The following is a 21,196-nucleotide window of genomic DNA, read 5'->3' on the forward strand; positions in this document are numbered from 1 at the left end:
ACATCAAAGACCCCGTGCTTGCTCACTTTTACAGACCAGAATTCAGAATTTTCCCAAAATAACCCGAACCCAATAGGGTCACAGGGAAATGTCACTACATAATACAGTTATATCGTAAAATTAGGCTAATCAGACTAGACCAAAACAAACGAACACGTTTCAATCACATCAGACCGTAGTGGCGTGAAGTCTGATGAAAGCGCAAATGAGAGCCCAGCCTAATATGCGCTCATACAAGAAGGAAAAGAACAAACACAAAAAAGTGGGAACTACAACGGAAGAGAAGAAAACTGAAAACCCATACCAAAATCAATCAAAACCATTTTATGCATTGACTTCTTTCTCTCTTTCTCTCTCAAATCTCAATTGCTTGAATTTGTTGATCAATATTTACAGCATTTGATCGATCAAAAGAGGGGTTTTAGCTTCAATGGAGAACAGTGAGATGTTTAGCTCATCGACGGTGCAACACACTTGGCACGACTTTCTTGACCGGATGCGTCAACCTTCCGCCGCTGAATTTGTCAAAGCCATTAAAAGGTTTGATTTTTATTAATTTTTGTTTCCCAGTTTCTTAATTTTTATTGAATTTGTTGTTTAAAATTTTGCAATTTCAAAGTTTGAAAGTTTCAAGGGTTTTGTTACAGAATTAGCTGTCTGATATTATGAGATGTGTTTTTCTAGCTACAGAAATTAAGAAATATTACTGATTTGTGTTGATTTTCAGGGTTTGTCCTTCAATTGATTTATTGATGGTGAACTTAATTAAATATCAACACATGAACTGTCAGTTAATTTGATGAATTGAAATTTTCAAGTAATGTGTAGACTTTTTTTTTTTTTAATAATTAGTTCAAATGTCTTAACTATAATTTTATCTAAAGTTGGTATTATGTGAAATTTTTAGGTAATTAGATGCTGACAGATGATGTGATAGTGTAACATATTAGCTTCTTGAACACTCACTATTGCAATTGTTGCCATTACCTGTCATTGTGAATCTAATGAGGTTGTGAGAAATTGAATACTTGTATGTGTTTTCATGTAACGCATATTTGATTTATCTGCTTAGAAAGCCTGTTATGATTAACAATCACAATTGAGCTTTTCATGGGAGTACTTTGTTGGCCTTTTGTATTTTGGGCATGATTTAATGAGAAATTTAAAGGGGCCCCTGTGTTCAGGATATAGTTATAAAGCTACAGAAATGTATATCAATTATCCACGTAAAACGAGTGATGATTATAAAATATGACAACCTTATGATATCTGGAAAGGTTTTGAGTTTTCAGAATTGGTGGGTTCAGACCCCTTTGAAGCATTTTGGTTTTGAGAATTTTGACTAATAGTACATTATCTTACCATCATTTCCAACTTTCAACTAATATGATGTTCTTCTAGACTTGTTCTGTCATGCCTAAATCACATTATTGGTTGAGTTTGCATTTTTAATCTGACAACAAGGGTTTCCTTGTTTGTAACTAGCTGTCTTCGAATGTTATGTTTTAAGTGGTGCATCTGCTTGTGGCAGTTTCATTGTTTCCTTCTCGAACAATTCTCCTGATCCAGAAAAGGATAGTGCTGCAGTACAGCAATTCTTTGCCAAAATGGAAGCTGCCTTCAGGGCTCATCCACTTTGGAGTGGTTGCTCAGAAGAGGAGCTTGAAAGTGCTGGTGAAGTGAGTTAACTTGCTTCTTTGCTGTATGCACTTTTTTCTCCCCTACACGCAATCTTGATTCAATGATGGGCATTACATTTGACCTGCCCAATTTTCACTTGCAGGGACTGGAGAAATATGTCATGACAAAATTATTTCCTCGTGTTTTTGCTTCATTTCCTGACGATGTAAAAATTGATGAGCTGCTAACTGAAAAGATTGCTTTAGTTCAACAATTCATCCGGCCAGAAAATTTGGATATCAAGCCACCCTTTCAAAATGAGTCATCATGGCTGGTTAGTATGATAAGTTGATGCTTTTTTTTTTTCTTTCTTTCCTTCTTTTTTTTATTTTATTTTTTTTATTTTTTTTAATATTATTGTATCTGTAACATCTTGAACAGCATCTTTTGAATAGAATGACTTGTAGTTTTTACTAGTGAGTTAAATTTCAGCTCTCCTCATTTAGAGTTGCATCAGATTTGACTGTATCTCACTGCACTTAAAATATTTTCAGGGAAAATTAAAACTCCCTCCATCTCACTCAAATAGTCCCAAAATAACAACCACTCTTCTTATCTACTAAGCTAAATTATGAAATTTCCCATATCTGACTAGATTTAGGATTTTATGCGTCGCAAATTGAAAAAAAAATGCTTGCTCTCAACGATTGCATATCTTATCTAGGATAATTATGGTATATTGAGCCAAATCCTTAAAAATAACCTATGACCAAATTTGTCCTATTAAAGCAAGACAACTAGAGAGGGATTATAATTCTTTTAGTTTTCAAGGTATCTAAGTTGTCACAGGTCATAAGTTTATAAATGAGGCATCCAAATACTTGGTTGTATGACCTTTGTCATTTGTTGATATGGCAGAATGGATAACCACGCATCCAACAAAGTACAGTCACAAAATCAGGAATAAGATAAGTTTTGCTAGAATGGAAACATCACTCCATCTAATGTTTACAAGTTTACTGCAATTTTGGACTTCTGTTCAAGTATGATACTCGTTAGTTGTAGCTGTCATTAACTCTTTCACATTATGTGGACTAGTAACAAAATACTTGGACTGTTGAATACTTGAGTGTTAGCACTTTTGGAAAATATGCCAGTTTTCAGTTATTGTAATTTCAAAAAAAATCTTGAGGTTTTTGTTTCCATATATCTTTTCAATTACTTTCTTGGGTTTTTTTTGAAATTACAATTTGTTCATAGTAGAACAGGAAATTATTGAAATCAATTTCAATAATTATTGAAATCATTTGAAGTAAAGTTGCTAATTGCATGAGAGTAGTAAGTGAAATGAATGAAATCTGAATCATATAGTATTATAGAACATAATTTTTTGCTTTGAAACGGTACTTAATTGAATGCAACTACCATCTTGAGACACAAGGAGTATTTCTCAAGCTTTATACACTATCTTAATGTTGGCAGCTTGCACAGAAGGAGCTGCAAAAGATTAATATGTACAAGGCACCTAGGGAAAAGCTTGCCTGTATCCTTAACTGTTGCAAAGTCATAACTAATTTGTTGCACAATGCTGCTGTCACTGCAAATGAAGATACCCCTGGAGCTGACGAATTTCTTCCAGTTCTTATTTATGTCACTATAAAGGTCAGTCCTGCATTATTGCAAGTAATTTCTGCTTCTGCCTCCTTGCATGTGCTGGTGTGACTTTTGCATATCTAGTTTCTTTATTTGTATATTAAAAAAGAGAAACCACTTTTGATTCTACTGTACTTTCAATTGTGTTACATTCACTTGCAATGAAATCAGAAGCCCTTAAGTTGGGACGAAAACAAACTTTATAACAATGGGAAGGCAAACTCTCTACAACACCATTCAATGTTGTGATTATTGTGTTTTCTTTACATATATGCTTGAAGCATTCACCTAGAAATCTAGTGTGCTGCATCCTTATAACTTACGTTGGTCCAATAAAAACTTACGCAATCTTACATGGCATTGTTATGTAGGCAAATCCTCCCCAGCTGCACTTGAATTTGCAATATATACAGCGTTATAGGCGTGAGTCTCGATTAGTTTCAGAAACAGCTTACTACTTCACAAACATCCTTTCAGCTGTATCCTTCATCTCAAACATTGATGCGCAAGCTCTTTCAATGGATGAAAATGAATTTGAAAGGAATATGGACTCTGCTCAAGCAATTCTATCTGGGCTGACGACTGATTTTCAGACTACAACGAATACTGTTGACAATACTTCCAGCTCAAAACCTCCCATGGAAGAATTTCAGCAAACTTTTCCTTCTAATAGTGACTCCACAAAACAATCACAAACACCCTTGGATTCTTCTGCTTCAAAATCTAGCCGCCAGGAGGATCCACCTAGTAAGGATCAATCATCAATGACAAAAAATATGTCCATCTCTGATCTTGAGGAGAAAGGTGCAACTATGATTTTGAAAGGGGATCATAGTATTGACAATGTTTTTCAGGAGTTCCCATATGTATTTGCTAGTGTTGGGGATCTAACGTTGCGTGATGTTGAAAATTTACTGAATAATTATAAACAGCTTGTATTCAAGTATGTTTGCCTTGCCAAGGGAAAGGGCATTGCACCATCACTGTCAACCTCTTCATTTTCACAAGCGCTAGATCAGAGCCTTGTAGAAACTGTGGAAGGATCTGAGCCCGGGAAAGAAATAGAAACAGATCCTGGGAAAGTAATAGAAACAGATGAACATCAAGCTACAAAACCTGATAGCACTGATCAAAGCTCACACTCAGACATGGTAATTTCTGAATCCAAGTCACCACATGAAGATGCTGATGCTTCTCCGCAGGAAGAAGAAAGAAATGAAGATTTGGTTTCACCTAAAGAAGATTCAGAAGACAAGGAGCAACAGGAGCATTCTGCTGCACCACTAACCAAAGAACCACAAAATGATGTACAATGATAATTCTTTGATATACTTGCAAAATGTTGTCAGATGTACATTAAGACCATCTTCTCCTGAAATTGCTTTGCACGAATGGTAAGTTATAGTTTAATTGCTCTAAATCTCTCCTAAGACTCTCTTTATTGAATATTGTTAAGGTCTGAGAGACAGAGTATGTAAGGTACCATGAAATTCGTAACTACGCCTTAGGTTAAGCCAGAAGCTAATTGTTCAAGACCTTATTGAACTCCTAGCAATCGCTTAACTCCTTTTCAGAACATTATACAAATATCTTGTAAGCTCATGCATGCATGATTTAGTGCCCAAAGACCAAAGTGAAATTTAGATCCCAAAATTAACACATTTTTTTTAATCTGCGTCTGGTTACATGGTCACATCTTCATATATCAGCGCATCTACAGGCAAAATCATTATTGGGTACACCGTGAGTATTGTATACATGTGTTTTCTATTTTGCACCAAAGATGGCTACACTTTATCGATTGATAGAGAGTAAATTTTTCAACCATATACAGTATTGTATTTAACTAAGGCAGCATGGGAACAAGTAAAGAACGTCCATACACTTTTCTCTTCTCTCCTACATGAAACAGAAGTTTTGCTACCTTTTCCTTCTTTCTTTTTGAATCTTTTTTTTAGGAGTATGAGAAGACAATAAATTTAAAAATTGAATAATTGAAAAGAGATTCAATCATTTAAGCCTAAGATAAATTATCTTAAAAACAAATTCAATTCATCACCAACATTATAGATAACAATAATGTTAGGAGACAAAGAGAAAAAGAACAAATCATGTTCGATTGCATAAGCTGTCCATATTCAATCTAAACGAGCTAGACTCTAAACATGATACATTATTCATTTCCTTAAAGATAAGGTTGTAGACTTGAATACATAAAATTAACTTTAGAAAAAGATAATTAAAAGGTAGAAGTATGTAGGAGCATCATATGTCACATTATCCCTCGAGACACATAAATACATAACAATGGTTGATCATATAATATTCAAACTCAATTAACTGGCAGTATATTTAATTTACTATAATTTATACCTTATGGTTGTTATTTATTACAATTAACCCTACAAATATGCGTTATTAGAATGAAATGGTATAAATAAATCTAACCTAGAGTAGTAGGGGATGCCCTAGGGTGACAAAAGAGGCCGACAAACACAACATTAGTGTTTGATACTCAATACTTAACCATTGACAGTATCTTAACAACTAATGACTTTATTTTGCATTTAATCACTCCATCTGTGTTTCTCAGGTGGAATCTAATGTGGTTGAATCATCCCATTATTATCCCTTTATTCATTGTCTTTTTACTTTATTTTTTATTCAATTCATCATGTTAGCTTAGCTAATTGTATGGGCTAACCTAGCTCAAGTTAGCGGACAAGACATATTAAGGGTAAAGTGAAAGCTAATTTATCTGAGTATCTCTACTTTCAGAGTGCCCCTAATGAAGAAGAAATCCACGTCTTAAAATTGAAAGTTACAATAATCTGATCCTTAACACTATGATCGAGAAGTTTAGCATGGTTATAAACTAAAATATAACATGGTATAACAGCAATTATAGTAGTATAAAAGATGGAAATAATAATAATCAACTTGGTATATAGATCTAGATTCTTCAGGCCAATAAATGTAAATAATTAAGCTAGAAATTGGAGAACAACATATAAAATTACTTACGTCAAAGTTTAAACCCCAATAAACATGTAATTAGAGTAAGTGACGACCAGTTGTAATTAATTGTTGGTTGGTTAAATAAATAAAGCTTAGAAAAATAGAGCAATAATAAAATAAGAAATAAAGATGAAGAAAGGTGGAATGAGCCATGTGAAGAAGGTCGGGGAAGATGTGAACATATATGTCTGAAATCAAACATTTCTTATTTTAAAATAAAATAAAAATTGAATTGCGACATAACACCGGCGTACTTTTGCATGTGCATTGTTCCACCAACCATGGCCTTTACATTTCGCAACCACTAAAACTTACTACCAGTACAACTCTCTTTTTTATTTTGTTTCCTACTTTTTTCTTCGAAACACGTTTACTTTATATAATATATGTAGCATATAGTTTGCAATTTATGAACATGAATTTCGTAAGTAGCTACCTTAGTGAAATATTATACTACGTATCTTAAAGAAACGGCAATTCAATGATATATGTTGAAATAAGACTCATAAAGTCGTAATATTATGCTTGCTTACATTATATACATTAATATTGATTGATTCATAGCACATATTATTGTTTGGAATTGTGAAGTATTGCATAATAAACTTGCAAAGGTGTAAAATGGTGCTCTTGCTAGTTTGTACAGGCCAATAAACACGAATGTGTGTTCTTTACACACTGGTTGGTGGGTGGTGGTGTGTGGAGATCAAATCGATCTTGTATCCTTTATATGCGTACAAATTACATGTGTCGTAGACTATACATGTATATATAATACTATGAATTTAATTGTAATGCATGTCTCATAGAGGAATTTAAATAAATTAATGTGATATGGTATACCTTATTGGTATTCAATGAAAGCATTTACTAATATTATCTCAAAATGATATAAAGACCATATATCTATTACACATTGTCTCAAAATATTTGACTGAATTTCAAATATAGCAAGCTAATAAAAATTATCATTTTTCCAATATTAATTACGACTCATGCTGAGATCATGCATGCATTGGCAGAGATGGTCAATAAGATGTTAATTAAAAAAAGCTACACTAGTAAAATAATTTATTTTTTTATATATATAAAAGTAGTGAAATAATTGTTATACTTCGTATGATTGAGACAAAATTAATAAAGTTTAAATCGATTGTTCCATCTCATATCATTACTCATGCATCACTAACAAAGTGACAACTGACAACCTATAGATTAATTATTTACCTAATTAAGGGATTGGATGTACTCCCTAACTCCCTTACCTTTTTCCCTAATACAAAAGCTATATCCAACAAACTACACTGTACAAATTAAGTAAGATTATATTAATTGACCTAACACATAATTCACAAAAGATAAGGTAAAGTAAAGGACTTAAGAGATATTTACTAATACTGATAATCATTATCCTAATTAAATACATAATTAAATTTTAATTGAATTGGTCCGTATTATTGCTTATGAATCATTCAAGGCATGAATAATTAAACCCCTTATTTACTCTTGAACATTTTCATGACTTCTATCATTTTCAGCAAACTCAATCACTAGCTAAACATATATATTGACCAAGAACAAGAAATAATTTGAAAACGTGTAATTTGCTCCATACAGTCAACAATCAAGGCAAATATATATCATTATCGTAGGCTAAATAAAGTCGAAAATGGTAGGTATTCACCTACTTTACGAAATTTTATCACACTATTTATTAATTATGTATGAATAAGCAACCAAGATTAGTGAGAAATGGCTAGACTTGCTGAAAATTGACATACGAAGTTTATTGACTTCTTCCCTTGATATTCTCTCATACGTAATTGCCGTCAACTTTTTTACTATTCCGTATTTAATATTTATGTTATACATTTTACAGAAATAGGCACGACATCTTTTAATACAAGTATTATGAAAAGAAAATTAATTTTACTAAATTCAACTTCTAATACAAATCAAGTCACCTTTTTTCAATTAACATTATACGCTTGATGATTAGATTAATAAAAAAAAAAAAAAAAAAAAAAAAAAAAAAAAAAAAGAAGAAGAATACACCCTCCATAAGTCTATAACATTTGATAAAATTAATGGGAAAAAACAATTGTCATAAGGGCTGAACTTTAAAGGTAGCTAAGCTAGATCACCACAAATTATTCAATGAAGATTTAAGAGCGATAATCTATGTTCAACTCTCGTATCAATCATTGTTAAAACAATAAGAATAATGATTTTCGATGTTTGCTATTACAAGAATGAAAATTGTCCTTAAAAATATAATTCTATATCAACATGAATCTTATTTAAAAAAAAATTCATCTCATAAAAAGATTTCAAATGAAATATATGTAACAATGCAAAAAGGAATGGAGAAGGTAGTCCATAATTTTGTTTTTGTTTCACCAGTAAGCAATTCATAGTGAAAGATACTCGTTACTCATAGTAATAACAATGGAGTTTGATCTTACATAATGACGCATGCCCCATAAAATCAAACACAAAAAACTTAACGCTATGATTAAAACTTCTTATAAGGTGTGCTTGGCATTCCATTACAATTTCCCAAAAACTTTGAATTTTTTTAAATTTGATCTAATTTTGATGGCATATAATTTAGCATAATAGTAGTAGTAGGCCAGTACATTAAATTATTTGTGATGGCATCATGCTGCAGGCCATGCGTACGTTCCCTGCAACAAAGAGAGCAGAGCAGTAACTACAAGTACATTATTAAAGTAAAAAATGAATCTTTTTTCCAAGTATATGTAAAACAAATTTTACCTTTGCTGTTACACTATTTAATTATTTATTTCAAGCATTAATGACAGTATTAAAATTTGATTGCTTCATGTCATGTTAAACTCCAGAAAAAAGAATTTTTAGGGGGATGCTACATTTTTACCATTTGCTAATTGCCACAACTATTTGGCAGTCAGGCAAATTAATGCAGTCTCCAACGTCATGGTCCCTTATTTTCATTTTTTACCTATGATATTTTTACTTTTACCGTGTCTGTTTAATTAGATCATGGATTAATACTAATGTACCATTCTATGTTTCTAATTTAATTATATCATGGATCATGGCTACTCTTTCATCATTTTAGATAATTAGTAAATTGCTGTTGTGTCCAAAACTTTTAAGAGATATAAAATTACACTAAAATGCTTTAAAATTAAGTAAAATATATGAAAAGTTACTCGTACTTTGTAAATGTCCAATAATATTTAGTCGGACAATGGTCTTTAATGTTTTAAGAGCAACTAGTTGAATTTTATCATTCAATAACTTAAAATAGCTTATTACTCGTACTATATATGGTAAAAATTAGGGGGTCAGTCGGGTCACATTTTATTTTTTCATAATTCCTTAAACTACTATGTAATGTCAAGTTTCATGTTTGAAAACAATGCAAAAGGGCAAATGAAACAAACATTAAACAAGGAGGCAATCAAGTAATCGTTATTCATTAATTAAAAAAAATGGTTGATTATGATTTGAAAAATGAGCGCGGTCAGAGGGTCAGCCCAATTAATTAATAACAGCAATGTAACAGTGGCCGTTAGAGATTAGTGAGATTGACTAATTCATTGCATTATTAAATAGGTTACCTTGTCTCTTCCCTATCAGCTGGCCCCCACTCTTCCATTCACTGTTTCACATCTAATTCACTCACCTTTACACAATTACACCCCTTTTCTTCAAATCCCACCATTTTCACAATCTTTCCCATATTCTCTCTACCCTCTTTTTTTTTTTTTTTTTTCTCTTTCATTCTTCCTCTCTTATTCATAGATTAGATTAGAGAAACAAAAAAAATTGACAAAAAACTTCATCAATATTTTCATATAAATTGGTTTTTCCAATTTGTTTGATAACATTCAAAAAATAAAAAATAAAAAAAAAAAAAAATAACTTTTTCAAGCATAATGAGAAACAAATACAACCAACACCAACAACTTCAACAAGAACATGAACAACATCATCACCATCAAAGGAGCAAATTCTTGCCAATGTTATGCTCTTCATCAACCAAACAAGTCATTAAGCTTTCGCACCGTCGTAACGCCTCAACCTCTTCCTCCTCCTCCTCCACTGTCTCCGATGAACCTTTGTCTCCTAGAGTTGGGTGCATGGGTCAGGTGAAGAGGAACAACAAAGTGGTTGGATTTCCAAGTATGAGTTTTGTTGGTGGTTTTACTGCTAGTAGTACTAGCAGTCCTAGTAACAACATGAAAAGTGATCAGATCAGCAGCAACTACAGCAGCAGCAGTAGTATTGTCAAGTATCATAACCTTATAAGATTCTTCTCTACCAAAAGCCTGACTAGCAGCCCAAAAACCGCCATCGCCGCTGCTGCCGTGCCTAGGAAAGGGAAGATCATTGCAGGAAGAAGTACTATAAATAGTAATAATAGTAGTAATAGTATTAGGAGTAGAGGAACAAAGTTAAATACTAGAAGTGTAAGAGATAATCATGGTACTATAATATCTAGATCTAATAATGAAGGGAATTGTGGTAATAATAATAATAATAATAATGAAAATGATAAGGGTTGTTTGGTAAATTTGGTTGATTTGGATCCGCCATTGCCAGTAGTGAAGCAGAAGCAGCAGCAGCAGGAGAATAATAATGGCGAAAATGCGAGTTTGTGGAAGAGAAGATCAGGTGGAGCTCCATTGAAGGGTTTACAGCTTCAAGTTTCTCAACAGAGTTGTACTTTATTACTTCAGTCAACTACTGTATGACTGCTGAGAGAAACAAAAATTTGGATGGATATAAAGTTGTAAATGCAATAGTTGGTTGATTTTTTCCCTTTAATTTGAATAGATTTTGCTCTTATGCAATACATAGTTTTACTGAAAGTACTAATTCAAGTTTTATTAGTATTGCAGTGCTCTTTAATTTGTACCATTTATTTTTCAAACATGTTATCATTGTTATGTAATGCATATCTGCAAATCTGTTGGGAAATAGATTGCACAGGGTAATTTTTCGGTACAACGAATGTCAGTTGATAGGAACATAATCAGTGGAAAAAATGACTGATCTGAGTTAAACACTAGCATTCTGAAACAGTTTAATCGAGTGATGATATAATCTAAAATGGAGCTCGGGCAAACAGATTATATTGCATCTGAAAGCAATGCAACAGATGGATTATCAGCAAAATACAATTTTACATACAATATTCGAACCTATATTACATGGGTCAGTAGTAAAACAACTAAGCTTGATCTCTAAGTTACTACTAGTTGAACTTTAATTGAAGATTTACATTAGCTAGCTGACGAGGGGGGGGGGGGTATGAAGAGAAGCCATCAGCCTTGCTCCTTATAAGGAGTCCAGATCAGCTTGGAAACATCCACATCCAAACCACCGCGTCCAGCAGCTTTTAAATGACGATCCAAAACCTTTGGATCTGCACATATAACATGTTGCCCTTTGCGATATTGGATCAGCTCCAGACTCTGGAGAGTAGATAATATATCCTCTGCTTTGATAGCTGTCATGTCACTGAGCTCCTGCAAAACAAGAAGCCACATATTCGTCACAATTGAGCAGGAAAACAAAAGTGCAAAAGTTTTAGCCAAAATCACTAAAATAGGTACAGGGATCCTAAGAAGTTTCAAGTCTACAAAAAAAATGAGATAAAAAAAGGTTTTCATTCTACAAACCTTAATAGATATGTTTCCCTTGTGCTTCTTCAAGATATCCAGAAGAACACGTGTCCAGTATCCCCTGTAGCTCAACAGCCCCAGATCTGAGAGTGGCCTTTCAGGTGTGCCCACTTTACCTTCTTTCTTAGAAAGTTCATAAGCTGTTGCATCCACAGCTAATGTTAGCAACAAAGCGAAAAATGGCTATGCATATATTAGCAAAATGCCAAGTATAAGACCATAACAGCCCTTCCTGCATTGCATCTTTAGAAGCACTGAACCGATATGGCTAAAAGAGCAAAAATTACTAGAGAAATTGATAAGGGCAGAGGCTTACAAAATGCAATAAGGAATTTGCCGTAGCCTTTCCTCTGGTAAGGAGGAAGAGTAAGAATACAAGCCAAATTATAGGATTCCTCTGAGTGTTTTTCCTGCATAGTTAACAAGTGAAGCCAAAGATAAGTTGTCAAACAAGTGAAGCCAGACTAGAGGGTCTCAAAAGAAGAAGCTTCCTAACAGTTACAAATAAAAAAGCAAAGCATTACCTTCGAAAAATAGCCAACCATGTGACAACCTCGATCATCACATTCACAGAGAACATAAAATAGAAAAAGGTCGACATCATAATAAAGCGTCTTGTGATCAAGAAATAACTTTGCCAAATAACAAAGATTCTGCCCATAAACCTTGTTTTTCTTGCCATCAATCTGTATAAAGCATCAAAAATGATGTGGAAATCAGAACAAAAGTTGTGTTGAAAAAATTAACAAACTAAAATCTCATTTAATTAAAGTTCTTAATCTCTTGCAATTCCAGTCTCCCTTACCCGGGAGAAGGAAACCAAAACAGGGGGAGAAGGAGAGACTACAGAGGGGAGGGGGAGAGAGAGAGAGACCTCAAACATTGACAAAGTTCCACTCCGGTAAATCTCATCGCCAGGGGGGTGCTTAAGATCACATTTTCTCTGCAACCAGAAATAAATTATCGGACATTTAGAGCACAAGATCGATATTGCCAGAGAAAAAGGTCGGATCGAAAAACATTAGGGAATGGCATTTCAGGGGAAATTTTACATTAATATTCTCATATGTATCTCAGATAAAAACAGCAGCAAATTAGATACTGAATTACTGATAAGTCCATGACTGAAAATGATCATAAACAAACCACAGAGTAAATTGGAACCAAAAAAATGAAAAAAAAAAAGTTGCAGAACCAAACCGATCATGAATTCAGAAACTAATGACTGACAGACAAGTCATCAAACACATTCTACCTTGAATATCATGGTGACCATGACCTCTCAAAAGAAGCATAACAAAATTGACTATGGAGATTGGAGACTCAAGTACATAACTAAAGATGATTATATACAAACTCAAGTGGCACAGCCATAAAGGTATGGTCTTAAATGATAATTTAGAAAGACTTCCAAGCCAATCATAAACCATGATATCCGATATCCAGGTAACAATTCAACTGTTGGTACTTGTAAGTAATTTGCAAAAGATGGGAAACACGTCATAAAAGTAAATTTCAAACAATTCAGCAGATAACAAAAGAAAGCACAAATCAGAAGTCAACAGATGTACAATCATAATATATAAAATAAAAAATCCAATGAGCTTCCAACCAATTATAAGAATAAACCCTTAACATCGTTATACATTAACAAAAGAAACATAAGCCCAGCTCAACATTTAAGTATACTTCCTCCATTTTAGTAATATTGCAACAATTGAACTTTTGCACTATTCATCGCTCATGCTTGACCACGTATTATTATTAATATGTTAAGAAAAATATAGTCATGTAGGGTCTTGCTATATTCATCTCGTATCATACTTTCATAATATCAACTTTTATATAATTACAAATATTTAACATACAAAACGTGCTTTGGAATGCGTAATTTCATCCTTGTTGCAATATTACTAGAACGGAGGAGGTATATGATTATATTGCCAATGACCTGGCTTTTATTGGTTGGATGGGGACAAAAGGAGAAGAGCAAGAAAAAGTAACAATAGCAAAACAACACAGACACGAGAAACACACAATCTATCCTCCAAAAAACCAGAACTATGTTGTTGTATACCTTCGTTTATCTTTCCATACGGCCATACCTGTGTAAGGTCATGGGTATAAATGCACAATTCTTCAAAATTATTAGACACCATATCGAAGGCTGACTGCCTGACTCTTCTATTTAAACCAAAGTACAATAAACAAAACAATTCCAATCCTGCAATCACTTCTCTAGTGACAAAAAAACCGAAAGCGAGACGGAAAAAGCTTACCATGTGCCTCTGTAATTGTTCTTTATGCTTCATGAAATTGAGGCAGAATTCACAAAAGTACAGCTTCACGCAATCATTGTACTCTGGTGGAAAGGGAGAGAAGTACCAAGTCTCAATCTCATATCTACCAAGTTCAATAGTTGCTATATTTTTTACTTTTGTAAATTCCTCATGCTCGCGCAAACTTGCCGCATCAAGCTCCTCATGACCCTGAACATAAAGTATTACAAGCCTCATAAGCACAACATACCTTGAGAAGAAAATATTTATATCCAGGCATGAGAGCTGACATCTAAATCACTAGGAAAAAATCCTCATTATGGCAAACAATTCATCCTAAACTCCACTGACCAATGGTGGAGATCAAAAAAATTCTGAATATATGCCATTTAATAATTAATGATAGTACTCACTGCTCAAGTTTTTATATGCTGAGCTGGTAAAATTCAATTCCTCCAAACAATTCTAACACTCACTGGCTAGTATCAAGTACAGACCTATACAGGACAGGCCATCAAGGCACAGTATTTACGTGCAGATTTAAGTCCCGTCTCTACTACAACTTCATCACGTTGTTGAGTTTTATGTTATCCCGTAAACATAGTGAGATAAATCACACACTATATAAACTCATAGTAAGATAAATCACATACTATATAAACTAAACCCAACAGATATATCAAAACCTTAATGTTGTCAAGCACGGAGATGAAAAGTCTGAAGGATATTGCATGCAGTCTCACATCGTATGTAAAATGTAATACACGTGAGGAGGCCTTGACGTAATTATGTGCTTCTAAAAGAAAATAGGAGGAAACCAAAAGAACAATTTGTATGGGATAGCTATAATAATACAAGAAAACTGGTAAGTACAAAGTAGATTTTACTCATAAAGCCCAACTACAAGTCGCTAAGACAAGCAACAATGTCACTAATTTTGATGAACGAAAATAGCAACACAATAATTTTAAAAGCATATATATAGGGAGGAACCCATCTGTAATGTTTTCAAACAAATTTAAGTGGCAGATAATTAAACTTTGAACACAGACACCCATGTTCAGGACTAAAAGGCCCAATTGGATTACTATGGGTTGACCACAACTGTGGTAACAAGCAAAGCCACCAAACGTCAGTTCAGATTGAACACAGTGCCCTTGTGGTTCTCCATGGCCACCAATTTGATAGAAACTCACCCAAAAGGCCAAAACCACAATTCACAGTATGGAACAGCCCTCGAAAGAACCTCCTACTAATCCAAGAACATCCCAAAAGCCAAGCCATCCTACTAAGTCTAGCCATTAAAGTGAGAAATAACTCAGCACAAAATGATAAAGCCTCGGTCGTCACCAAATAAAATAGTTCCCCCACCTCACCCCAAGTAAAACCCAACTTGATAGGGAACCTTCCAAATTAGTAAATGTAATATATAGCATAACACATTTATAAGCTTTTCCTAACACACAATCTCAAGATTTAAATGAACTTCACATTTCATTCAAGATTCAAGGCAACGGTAAGTTTAACAGATATACAAGCGTCATAACAAAACATAAAATAATGAGGAAAATATAAGCAAACCAAGTTCACCTATCACTACTCCCTCTAGGTTGCCTATTTTTACATAGACATAAGATATCATTGCTACAGAGTGCACAAAGTTTGCACATCAAAGCAGCAGTATTTGCAGAATTATGGACAAGAAAAGAGTTATAACAATGTTGTTGCACTTCAGTCATGTTCATATCCTCACTAAGTTCAACTTCTCCATTGTAATCAAATGTGAACAAGTCAATTCTACTAACCATAGATAACATGAAGAATTCAGCAGATAACAGTAATCAAACATACCTCCACATGAATCTCATCAATTTTACGTTTCTGATGGCGAGTCATCTTCAAGCTTGTAACCTAGGAGAAACCCTTTGTCAGAACATCCACTCAACGCGTTAAAAAGGGAGGGTAGGCAATAGATTCCAAGCCAAAAGATATTACATGTGATAAAAGAACATTTTAGAGAGAGAAGAACAATAAAAGGGGAGAAAACCAGGGAGGAGAAAGGGCAAGAATAGCAGGTATAGATAAAGAAAATTCGGTGGAAAAAGAAGGGGGCTTGCCAGGAAATAATCAGTTAAAGATGGTCTTTTAATATGATATCACCCTTCATAGGACTAAGAACATTAAGCAAAGAAAGAGCTTATGCAAGGCTTAAGAAGCTTTAGGTATGCAAATTTCATCATTCTATTACAGCGAAAGTACATAATAGAGGTATCCAATAGACTTACCTTATCTTCTACCTTCTCATCAACAACAGCCTCCACTGAATCAAGATCAAGTTGATCAAGCTTAACCCACTCATCAAGCCTCCTGTTAACTGATAAGAATGACAAAAGACCATGCTATTAGCAACCTTCATCAAAGATAGACAGTATGATAATCGTGAGGAAATGATCACTGAAAGCAGTCAATTTCAGGCACATTCCATGTGTACTTGTTCCACAATATATTGCCGACACCCTACCCAACCACCACTCCACCCACCAAATCCTAAAAGGAAGTGCAAACTGGGGGCTTCTTGGTTAGAAGTGACACAATCAGGGGTCAGCTTATTTTCCTTAGTTAGTGCTTCGCACTCTTTATACAATCCCTAACCACATTCCCCAGCCCACCCATCCAATGAATTCCACCTCCTCCCCCTTTCTCACAACACCAACACAAAGCCAATTCCACATCTAAGATAGCTTTAATGTTACCTTCATTAAGCCATGTTTACTACTCAATAGATTTTAGCCACAAACAGGGCAGTTTACTTGCTTACTTATGGACCCCTGTTCATGAAGAGCAGTCACTCAGCTCTATTTTTGAGTTTTCGGTTACCTAGCGTAAATAGGTTATTGTGGAGACGAGCTGGTTATACTTTTCATAAAAATTGTGTTACCTCAAAACCAGAAGCAAATCCCTTCCTTTGCAACATTCTAATAATTTCCAAAACCACTAGCCCCAATTCCCCTCATCTGGTCATTCCATAAGCCACTGAACACCCAAAAGCGCCTAGCCACAGTTCATGATCAGCCCCCCACAGCCTGATGCCAATCCCCTTCATCAACCAAACCAAAGGCCTTGATCCCTCAGAGTCTTTCACACCAAAAACCACACAACTTCAATCCTCTCACGACAAAAACAATCACCTTAAATGTCTCCAAGATAAAACTACCATGCAACCCTCCTCCCCTCCTCCTGCCCCAAACTACAACCATACGGTCAAAACTTGCCTACTAACCAAACCAAGGGAAGAGAAACAAATTCATGTCATTTGCTTTAAAGTTTGAACTTAAGGTCAAATTTATCCTCCAATAGGCTACCAATGAACTTCAATTTCTATTCTTTGCCAATGTAAGCAAGGGAATAAGTCAGCGGCGGAAATGAGGGTTGAGGTGGGTGGCAATGACTGAGGATGGGTGAGAGGGGAAAAGGGGATATGGAAATAATAGTGAAGAATAAAGGATGATTGTGAATAGACAGTAGGGACGGATTTATCATCTCTTTCATTTTCAATCAGCAAAGAGAAAAAAAAAAAAAAAAAAAAAAAAAAAGAAAGAAAGAAAAAGAAAATAAGACTCCGTACTTACTTTTACATAATACAAAACGACCAAATTCCCTCTCTTATTTTCTTTCCCTTTTTAATTGTTTCCATTGAGCTATCTAAAAAGGTTGTTAGCAGTGTTTATATCCAAGCGTTATAAACATAGATCCGGTCCATGGAAGGTTTATAAATGCTTCTCTGTTTGGAAATAAAATATCTACCATTTTAAGATATCATAAAGAGTTGACACTTTTTCTAGGACATACACATAATTATGATTCGTGATTTAAATAGTTGGATTCCATGCCTATTTCAGCCGAGTTGCGTATACCTATCGACGAAGAGTAGAAACAACATATCTATTTCCTGGTGAAAGCAGTACGTGATTATCATCTGCTTCTGTGGTTTGAACATATTCATTTTTTTTTTCTTTTTTTTTTTTTTTTTGGGCAGATACTATGAGCAAATACAAATGCATGATCGTATTTTCATCACAAACACGCACGCTAGCTTCTTCCTATACAAGAGTTAAAAACAATAGCAAAATACTTAAGAGAATAATCCATATAAGTCATATTAATCAATTTCAACTCAGCAGTCCAAAACACAGTTTCATTCAAATTCGCGTTCAGGATGCTAGTCTTCGATATTCTTAAGCTAAACAAAAATCAACAATAAATTAGCTGCTTCGTATAAAATTGTAGCTCTGGTGATCTTGGCAAAAGCTAACCCCAAAATTACTCAAATAACTACAAAATTCAGCACCAAACCAGACAAACCTCAATTGTCATGAAAATTAAACAATCAACTATCATCAAACCCTAATTTCAACCACAATCAACCCCCAAAATTAAATTAAAAAAAAAAATTAAAGTGCAAATGAGAGAGAAATCATACACTCAGTATAATGAACATAGTACTCGTAATCATTAGGGCCACCGGAAGACACTTTCCGGCGCTCAATGACCTTAACAGGATGGTATTTGGAGTCGCGCCAACGGCACATGACGCGAGTGCCGACCTCCAAAGGAAGCACTCCAATCTTCCTTCTCTTCAAACCTTCGTTTTCCGGTGGACTTCCGACGTCTTCGTTGGCCGCCGGCGAAAGCTCCGATCGAACATCGGCGGTGGATTGCTGATTATCGTCGACATCGTCATGAATTAGGGTTTTGCCGCCTTGTGCATTTGAGGGTGGATCTAAGGACCCCATTTTCTTTTTCCTCTTTCAGTCAAGCCTCGAATAAACGGTTTATCGCTCTAAAATTAGTCTGGATAGTTTTTTTTTTCTTTTTTTTTTTCATTTTGGGATTTACATACTTTTAAATCCCTTATAATTATAAGGATTAATACCATTTTTTAATAACAACTTTGCATGGTTTATTTTAAATAATCCCAACTTTTGATTATTCTGCAATAATCCAAACTTTAGGGTGTCTTTTCTTTCTTCAATTACAAAAACCGGCAACTTGATGAAAAGGTTTTTTTTTTCTTTTTATAATATATGCCACACGTCGAGCAATTATTGGTCCAAAAATGAAAACCAAAAAAATAAAAAATAAAACTTTAAAAAAAAGGAAAAACCAACAAAACCCCTCCCTTTACCAGCCCACCGTGAACCTCCTTCAATCTCCTCCTCCCCACTCCTCAACCTGACCGAAAACCACCACCTCCACCTCTTTGTCCGGCCACCTAAGGATTCCGGCACCTCCCCTTCCCCGTTTTCTCTCTCTCCCTTCCGCACCCTAAATCTAGTGGTCCTCTATCACTAGAGTGGTTTCGGGGTGAGTTTAGGGCGGTTTCAGGGTGAGGGTTCGATTTTGAGGTATTTTTCAAGTGGGTTTAGGGTAGTTTCGGGGTTGGGGTTTGATTTTGGGTGGTTTCCGATTGGTTTAGGGTGATGTGGGTTTCGTTTTAGGGTGGTTTTCGAGTGGGTTTACGGTGGTTTGGGGTGGGACTTCGAGTTTGGGGTGGTTTCGGGGGCGGGGCTGGGGAATGAGGATATTTCGGTCAAGTTCATGTGGAAGGACCGAGTGTTCTAACACCGTCAAACACCGTACCCCCTCCCTTTTTGCTTTTCTCTCTCCACCCTTTACTGTCAAACACCATACCCCGCCTTTGTTCTCGCAGATTGGGCGATTTTGAGGGATGGGAGTGGTTTCAAGGGAAAGGGTTTGGGCTTTTGGCCGATTTCAACGGTGGAGCTGGGGAGAGGGGGTCGTTTCTGGTTGGTTGGTCGGGAAAGGAGGTGGTTTAGGTGGGTAGCGACTGTGCGGCGACAGGTTAGGGTGGCGATTGGGGTGGCTGTATGGCTGAGTCAGTTTTTTCTGTTCTTTCTTTTTAAAAAAAAAATTGGGTTCAGTAAAAAAAAAAAAAAAAAAATTGGACCACTCACGTGGCGACACGTGTCCAGCAACCTACAATAGAAGGTTGTTGACTTTTGTTGACCGGTTTGGGTATGAAGAATGATAACCCACCTTAAAGTTGAGATTATTGAGGAATAATCCAAAGTTGGGATTAATAAAAATAAATTGGTGAAAGTTGGGATTAAAAAATGGTATTAATCGTAATTATAAAAATTACTCCTTAAAAAATATAAAAAAAATTGTAATATATGAATCAAATCGGAATAGAAACCTCACATCGGGTTTTTCAAGGGCGAATTGCTAAACATCGCCTACAAATTACCAACTAAAGCCCACACATTTCCATTGAATTGACAATATTGCCTTTGACCTAAAAAAAAACACTCTCTCATCACCCAAACAAAAAAAATCTGTGCCACTTTCATTATACGTTTTTTTAAAAAAAAAAAATCAAAGTCCGGCAATGTCGAGGCGGCAAGGCAAAGAATTGGCGGCGAAGGGAAGGAGGTCTCGCGGTGGAAAGGTTGGTTTTTTTCCGTTAAAAAATAAAAAAAAAAAAAAAAAAACGTCGTGGCAAGGTGGGGCGCATGGGGAGGACGCCACGGCGGCGGTGGTGGCGCCAGAATCAGACGCCGGAACCACGAACATGGCGTCTGGATCTGGCGCCGCCACCACAGGAATGGCGTCCTAGCCAGGCGCCGCCACCCATGGCGTGGCGTCCCAGCCATGCGCCCCCTTTTTTTTTTGGTTTTTTTTTTTTTTTTTTTTAAATCTGTTTTTTTTTTTTTTTTTTTTTGGAAATCAGAAATTTTTTTTTCAAAACCTGTTTTTTTTTTTTTTTAAGTAATTTTCTTTGAGTTTTTGTTTTTTTATGGTTTTTTTTTTTTTTGGAAAATCAGTTTTTTTTTTTTTTTTTTTTTTTTTTTGGAAAATCATTATTTTTTTATGTTTTTTGTTTTTTTAAGTAATTTTGTTTGGGTTTTTGTTTTTTTATGGTTTTGT

The 21,196-nt window shown here is 34.9% G+C and overlaps 2 protein-coding genes across 4 annotated transcripts; one reads left to right on the top strand and one right to left on the bottom strand.

The window, feature by feature from the left end:
* Positions 1-103: 103 nt before the first annotated feature.
* Positions 104-4,703, top strand: LOC110725304 (vacuolar protein sorting-associated protein 9A-like). Of its 3 annotated transcripts, XM_021904794.1 has the most exons (5): positions 104-540; positions 1,532-1,679; positions 1,784-1,954; positions 3,103-3,282; positions 3,645-4,703. In XM_021904794.1, the coding sequence occupies exons 1-5, from the start codon at positions 431-433 to the stop codon at positions 4,587-4,589; spliced, it is 1,554 nt and encodes a 517-aa protein (XP_021760486.1). In that variant the 5' UTR covers positions 104-430; the 3' UTR covers positions 4,590-4,703. The 3 variants fall into 3 exon arrangements, with proteins under 3 accessions (XP_021760486.1, XP_021760487.1, XP_021760488.1); XM_021904795.1 differs by lacking the exon at positions 104-540 and having other exon boundaries at positions 1,611-1,702; XM_021904796.1 differs by lacking the exons at positions 104-540; positions 1,532-1,679 and adding an exon at positions 2,539-2,663 and having other exon boundaries at positions 1,841-1,954.
* Positions 4,704-11,385: 6,682 nt separating this feature from the next.
* LOC110725305 (histone acetyltransferase of the MYST family 1-like) lies at positions 11,386-19,174 on the bottom strand. Its single transcript, XM_021904797.1, has 9 exons — positions 18,729-19,174; positions 16,534-16,622; positions 16,100-16,159; positions 14,249-14,458; positions 12,844-12,912; positions 12,494-12,655; positions 12,286-12,379; positions 11,967-12,109; positions 11,386-11,813 (listed from the first exon to the last, which is right to left on the bottom strand). The coding sequence occupies exons 1-9, from the start codon at positions 19,039-19,041 to the stop codon at positions 11,610-11,612; spliced, it is 1,344 nt and encodes a 447-aa protein (XP_021760489.1). The 5' UTR covers positions 19,042-19,174; the 3' UTR covers positions 11,386-11,609.
* Positions 19,175-21,196: the final 2,022 nt, after the last annotated feature.

The sequence above is a fragment of the Chenopodium quinoa genome, unplaced genomic scaffold (genome assembly GCF_001683475.1).
Source record: "Chenopodium quinoa cultivar QQ74 unplaced genomic scaffold, ASM168347v1, whole genome shotgun sequence".
NCBI classification, from domain to species: domain Eukaryota; kingdom Viridiplantae; phylum Streptophyta; class Magnoliopsida; order Caryophyllales; family Amaranthaceae; genus Chenopodium; species Chenopodium quinoa.

Bases quoted from the DNA above. Each gene is read 5' to 3' on its own strand.
- LOC110725305 (XM_021904797.1), bottom strand. From the start codon at position 19,041: ATGGGGTCCTTAGATCCACCCTCAAATGCACAAGGCGGCAAAACCCTA. The intron at 16,160-16,533 runs GTAAGTCTATTG...GGTTTCTCCTAG, and splicing joins ATGAGAAGGTAGAAGATAAG to GTTACAAGCTTGAAGATGAC. The intron at 12,110-12,285 runs GTAAGCCTCTGC...TGGATGCAACAG, and splicing joins CAAATTCCTTATTGCATTTT to CTTATGAACTTTCTAAGAAA.
- LOC110725304 (XM_021904794.1), top strand. From the start codon at position 431: ATGGAGAACAGTGAGATGTTTAGCTCATCGACGGTGCAACACACTTGG. The intron at 1,955-3,102 runs GTTAGTATGATA...TAATGTTGGCAG, and splicing joins AAAATGAGTCATCATGGCTG to CTTGCACAGAAGGAGCTGCA. The intron at 3,283-3,644 runs GTCAGTCCTGCA...ATTGTTATGTAG, and splicing joins TTATTTATGTCACTATAAAG to GCAAATCCTCCCCAGCTGCA.